General features: G+C 45.4%; 1 protein-coding gene across 1 annotated transcript in view; it reads left to right on the top strand.

Moving 5' to 3' along the window:
- gpc1b (glypican 1b) overlaps positions 1 to 5,188 on the top strand; it is a 75,828-nt gene extending 70,640 nt beyond the window's left edge. The window contains exons 9-10 of the mRNA XM_076293773.1: positions 865 to 1,040; positions 1,835 to 5,188. Coding sequence (XP_076149888.1) covers positions 865 to 1,040; positions 1,835 to 2,037 — 379 coding nt within the window. The 3' untranslated portion in view covers positions 2,038 to 5,188. The remainder of the gene's footprint in view (positions 1 to 864; positions 1,041 to 1,834) is intronic.
- Positions 5,189 to 6,047: the final 859 nt, after the last annotated feature.

Genomic DNA, 6,047 nt, shown 5'->3' with positions numbered 1-6,047 from the left:
AAACCTCTGGTTAAATTGCTCTTGGATGCTTCGAGGTTTGCGATGTCCACTGGGAACTCAGTATAAAAGTAAACAAAGAATTACTTATTGTTCCTCTTGTTTATTAAACTAGTCAAAATAAAGAACATTTCGCTTGTGGGCGGTAATGATTGTCAACGGGCAAAAACAATCAGATTCCCAAGCCTACATCAGCTGGAAAATATTTAGAGTTCAGATTTGAACCAAAATCCATCTGGATTTCCTCAGCACACCCAAAGCTAAAAAAAACAGGAGCCACCTAATGCAGACAGAAACCATGGTTTTTATATCAGTTCTGTGTGTCCAATTAGAAAGGCCTGGTATGAGAGGATACACACTCAGCTTGTTGCACCATGTGCGTTGCGTAAGCGCCGAGGTAACAGAGTGGGAGAGCCAGAGGCAGGCAGTGCCAGGCTGGTAAACAAGGCTGCCACACTTCATGTGGCAAAAAGCAACGTGTTACTGGGAAGTGTTTTAAAAGAAACGTGTTAGTGGAGTGTGCTTTAAAAGCAACGTGTTACTGGGGAGTGTTTTAAAAGCAACGTGTTAGTGGAGTGTGCTTTAAAAGCAACGTGTTAGTGGAGTGTGCTTTAAAAGCAACGTGTTAGTGGGGAGTGTTTTACAGTAAAAGCAACTTGTTAGTGGGAAGTGTTTTAAAAGCAATAGTGGTGGGAGCACCACAGGAAATGCTGTGTCTCCATGACTGTTGGTTGAATACTTCCTGCTGGTGATACATCTGTACATCACTCAATTACATGTCTGTGTGTGTGTGTGTGTGTGTGTGTGTGTGTGTGTGTGTGTGTGTGTGTGTGTGTGTGTGTGTGTGTGTGTGTGTGTGTGTGGTAGGTACCTGCCAGAGATGATGGGTGATGGCCTGGCCAGCCAGATTAATAACCCTGAGGTGGAGATTGACATCACCAAGCCAGACATGACCATTCGCCAGCAGATCATGCAGCTGAAGATCATGACCAACCGCCTGAAGAACGCCCTCAATGGCAACGACGTCGACTTCCAGGACACCAGTGAGTCTTCTCCTACCAGTCTCACAGTCATTTCACACACACACACACACACACACACACACACACACACACACACACACACACACACACACACACACATGCATACACACACACACATGCACACACACACATACATACAGACACACACAGAGACACAGACACACACACACACACACACACACACACACACACACACACACACACACACACACATGCACACATACTGTACAGAGACGCACCCACAATAATGTGGACTTGCCAGTGACTACTTCATAGAATGTCAGCTGCCTACCAGTTGTCATAAGCATAGAGACTCATTAGACTCCATCTGTATGAAGTGCATACCTTTATTCAAAGGGAGGTGCCATGAGTCTGGTTAAGTGCTATTTTTAGCATAAGCTGGGATTAAATGACAGCGAATGAGAGGCGAGATAATAATGGAAAAAAGATGATGTTTAGCCTAATTTGTGATGCTATTCACAGACCAGAGGTCACTGAATGCATTAGGGAGCTGTCATCAACATCTGCAGTAATGCAGTCTCTCGTGTTTATCCAAAGCTTTTGACACTTGACTAGTGCGGCTTGTGTGTGTGTGTGTGTGTGTGTGTGTGTGTGTGTGTGTGTGTGTGTGTGTGTGTGTGTGTGTGTGTCTAAGTGTGAATGTGTGCAGACAGCAGTGCTGTGCAAAATATGGATCATCAACTTTGTTTAAAAACTGTCATTTGTGAGTCAGTGATTCAGTGAAATTATGTGGTTTAAGTCTAATGTGTGTGTGTGTGTGTGTGTGTCCGCAGGTGATGATGTGAGCGGCTCAGGCAGCGGGGTGTGTAGTGACGAGTCGTGTGTCCCCATCCCTGAGATCCCCATGACCAAGACAGTCCAGCCCAAAGAAGCGGCCCCGTTCGATGAACGCGTGCGGGGCGCAGCCACCCTCAACCTGCCTTGCGTCGCACTCACCTGCCTGCTCTCATTGGTCACGCTGCTGCTTAGGCGATAATTGGCAGACATCTCCACCAATGGGGGGACTGAGGTTGGGGGGAAAGGGAGGATGAATGAGGGGGAGGGAGGAAAGGGCTGGGTTAGTTACTTTGCCAAAAAATACATTGAAAACAAACAAAAAAGGTAACAAAATGAATGGACTTCCTTTTTGTCCCCGATCAAGAGCAAAAAGGAATATCGTTAGGATTTCTTTTTTTGTTCTTTCTTCGTCTTCTTTTTTTTTCTAAATATGGCACGACTAGAGCTGGTCTTTTTGGTGGTCTTTTTGTTTCTGGTGTTTGGGTTCCTTGAGGGGGGAAAAAAACAACAAATCTGTACTTAGAAATGTTCATCAAAACCTTTAGAAATAGATCTCTGTATACTTAAACCAAGTAACCACACCATGGGAGAGCTTCTTTGTAGTGCTGAGCCAAATTTTCGTTTTTGTGTGGGTTTTTTTTGCTCCTCAATAATACAGGCTTTAAGATTGTTTATTTATTAGTTTTTAAAAAGGGAGAACAGCAGAGTTCTACATCCAAAGCCTTTTTTTCCTATTCCTTTAAAATTGTGATTGTAAGAGCGCAGGCCCTTAAAATTCACCCAGAAAATCTAGTCTTCTGAGGAGGCCCAAATTGACCATTATAATTTGACTCATCAGTCCACTCGGGCTTCTTAAAGCAGACAACTTTGGACTGTAAGCACATTTTCCTTGTCGGTATCTTCAGGTCCACTTGATGTGGGCAGTCAGAGCACATCCAAATGATACACACTTTGGAGAATGTGTGTGAGTGCAGTCCTGAATTTTGGGGACATTTTGGATTGAAAACCTAAATTTTAGCTCAGCGCTATCTGTGAGCGGATAGAAGAACAGGCACGGATGTGGTGGTCTCGTGTGTAAAGCACGCTCGCACCATCTGACAAGCTGGAAAGCTACAAATGTGTGCCGTTCTCTCAAGATTGGTTTGTTTTCTCAAGGCTGAGAGCGACGCGTTCGTGTGTGTGTGTGTGTGTGTGTGTGTGTGTGTGTGTGTGTGTGTGTGTGTGTGTGTGTGTCAGTGTGCATATATGTATGTGTTTGTGCATGCACACATGCGTGTATGTGTGTGTGCGTGTGTATGTGTGTGTGTGTGTGAGAGAGAGAGTTTGTCTCGTCCAGAAGCTCTAGGTTTGTGCAGCTGAGGGAGCTGGGGACCCAAACAGTGGAGTGTTGAGAGCTCTGTAGGCCAGTTCAAAGACCATCAGTAGGCCAGGACAGAACCGCAAACGGAACACACAGAACAGGAACACTGTCCCAGCTCAGCGAACCCCCCAGTGGAGGCAGGAGAACGCACTGCACTGTAGAACCACTTCTTACAACAACAAGAAAAAAACAATGTGTAAATGCTTCTGATTTGCTTTTTTGAGTTAGATAAATTAGAGATTATAAATATGTGATGACAAAATGAAATCTGTATTTCTCTCTTTCTCGCTCGCTCGCTCTCTCTCTCTCTTTTTCTCTCTCTTTTTTTGTTTTGCTTCCCATTCTTTGTAACATTCTCCTGTGTGATGCCAAAATGCAAACTTGGTCTCCCTGATAATTCACAGGCATGCACGCCACAATGTTTGAAAAACTATACTGCAATGTTGTGAGAATGTTTTTGTACTAGTTTGTTGCAGAGAGTCTGTCAGTGGAACTGATGCAAGACAGGATGGGAAAGGGATATGTGTGTGTGTTTTAATCCTGATGGGTACTAAGGCTTTGTGAGATCTATCCCTTTTGTGGATGGGGATTTTGTGGATGATAGCAAGAGTGTTTGTGTGTGTGTGTGTGTGTGTGTGTGCTTGTGCTTATATATGTGTGTGTGTCTGAGTGCATGTGTGGAATAGATCGTTTTTGCTGCACATGTGTAGAAATGTATGGCAGAGTATGACTGTGCTTGTTCTTGAGTCGCTGTAGACTTTGATGTCGAAAGTGGCACAAATATGACTAACACAAGAGGTGCTTGGAAGCGCGGGGAAGCCTAGACATGACTGGTCAGACCGCGCCGGAGCCCATCACGGGGCTGCTGGGTTGAGTGCAGCCCGTCCTCCGGGCAGGTGCGTTAACAGATGGCACACAGTGTGTGACGCGTGTGTGTGTGTGTGTGTAAGTGTGTGCGTGTGTGATGCCCTTCCCTTCGGGCACTGCCGCTGAGCATGTGGGCTTTTGTATCGTGGCACAGCACAGCCACCTAGCCCATGGGTACAGAGCGTGCCCCCTGCTGATCTCCGCCTTGACGCAGTGCTGGCGAGATCTGACCCCCTCCGGTCAGCGTGCGCTTGGGATGCGTTTGAAAGAGGGAACTCTAATGACCTAGTGCTGGGGGTCCCTGGTGTGAGCTGACTGTGTCAGCTTCTTGCAGTATTTCCCCATTGCGACATTCCAAGGCAAATTACGTATGGGAAAATAAAAAACAAACAAACATACAAACTAACAAAAAACACAAACAAGATGCAACTTGTTACGTTTCATACCAATGGCTGTCCCTCTCTTTGTCTGTCACATCTCACTGTCATTGGCTGACAATTTGCACAACCTCTGTCCCTTTGTCCTATTTCACCCCCCCCACCCTAAACCCTAACCCTAACCCCAGCCCCGATCCTAAAGTTCATTTCAATTGCTGCACTTTTCATGACGCATGTGGCCTCCCTGTCCACGGGCTGGCGTCGGCTGCATAACAACATCACAGGATAGGGGATCAATACTTGAGAAGCACCCTGCAGAAAGATCCATCGATCGGAACTCCCGATTTATGTATGCGGACAGTACAGGGGTTGATGGATGGCGAGAACCGCTCCACTCGGAGACAAAACTAAAGAGCAGTCGGAGACCAGGGGCCCAGTAAGCCCCCTGACCCCTCCCCCCCACCTCTGTCTAATGTTGAATGTGGCAGGCATTTATGAAATGTGCCGAATTTGTTTTGTTTTTCTTTTGAGAAACCATTCTGATATATATATTTTTTCTTTGTCTTCTGTTTGGTCGTTTTAATGAGGAAAAAAATGATAAATGAAACATTGGTTTGTTTTCATAGCCACAACAGTGCAAGGAAATGAGGTTGGAGAAGAAAAAAAAATTGAAAATTATGTGTCAGTTGCTGTTGTATGTTCCTGATACCTTGTGTCAATTATATACGTCATTAAGATTTTCAAGATCTCTGTGTGGAACTCATTTAATTTCATGTGGGTCTTTCCCTCCATGAGAGGACAGTTTCTCTCTCTCTGTCTCTCTCTCCTCTCTCTCTCTCTCTCTCTCTCTTTCTCTGTGTGTGTGTGTGCATTTCTCACCTTTCACACAGTCAGAGGCATGTTCAGAAGAACCAGCGCTGCCACAGCAGAAATAATGACCAACCACATAAACACAGGTGGTGCAGTTCAGCAGGAATACCTAATGGACCTAAATAAGAGATCAAGAATGTCTTTGGATAAAGATCTTGTCATGGCATGCAGTCTTAAAAACCTTCCGCTGAGCTTACCAAACACAAAAAAGCCAGGGTGTCTCAAACATGAGCCAGCACACAGTAAACCCATTGTTTTAATCACATAACAGACATGGGACTCCTTCGCCCTGTTGTTTGTGTGCAATTAGTCCCCAGCATTGAAACACTGGATTTGTGAGAAAACAATGCGACCAAGATGTACAAAACAAGCAACATCTCAGTTTCAAAGAGTGTCTGGTTACCTTATACCTCTGGTTACTGTATATTCAACACTTGCTTTGTTGGTAGTGTCATGTAGCCTAAACACACACAGTGTGGAAATGTTGACTAAAATGGTGGAGAATGTTTGCAGCATTCACAGCAAAGGCCACAAGGTGTTCTAGCACTTTTTACGATTACATGTGCCTTTATCACGGCATGCCTGTCCTTTTTAGATAGACGGGGGGGCGGGGGGGGGGGGGGTCGATGTGGCTCCCCAATTTTTCTGCCAACAAGGGTAGTCACAGAAATGGAGCCAGCCATACCAGTGCAAATGGTTCCAGGCGGAAATGGACAAGGCGGATGTGGTGTTTTC

Source organism: Alosa pseudoharengus, unplaced genomic scaffold (assembly GCF_046254945.1).
Source record: "Alosa pseudoharengus isolate Yale_2024_CS ecotype anadromous, Long Island Sound unplaced genomic scaffold, YU_APseudo_1.1 YU_APseudo_1.1_scf_2, whole genome shotgun sequence".
Lineage (NCBI taxonomy): Eukaryota > Metazoa > Chordata > Actinopteri > Clupeiformes > Clupeidae > Alosa > Alosa pseudoharengus.
The sequence above is the reverse complement of the archived record's forward strand: the minus strand, read 5'-3'. Positions and strand labels throughout refer to the sequence as shown.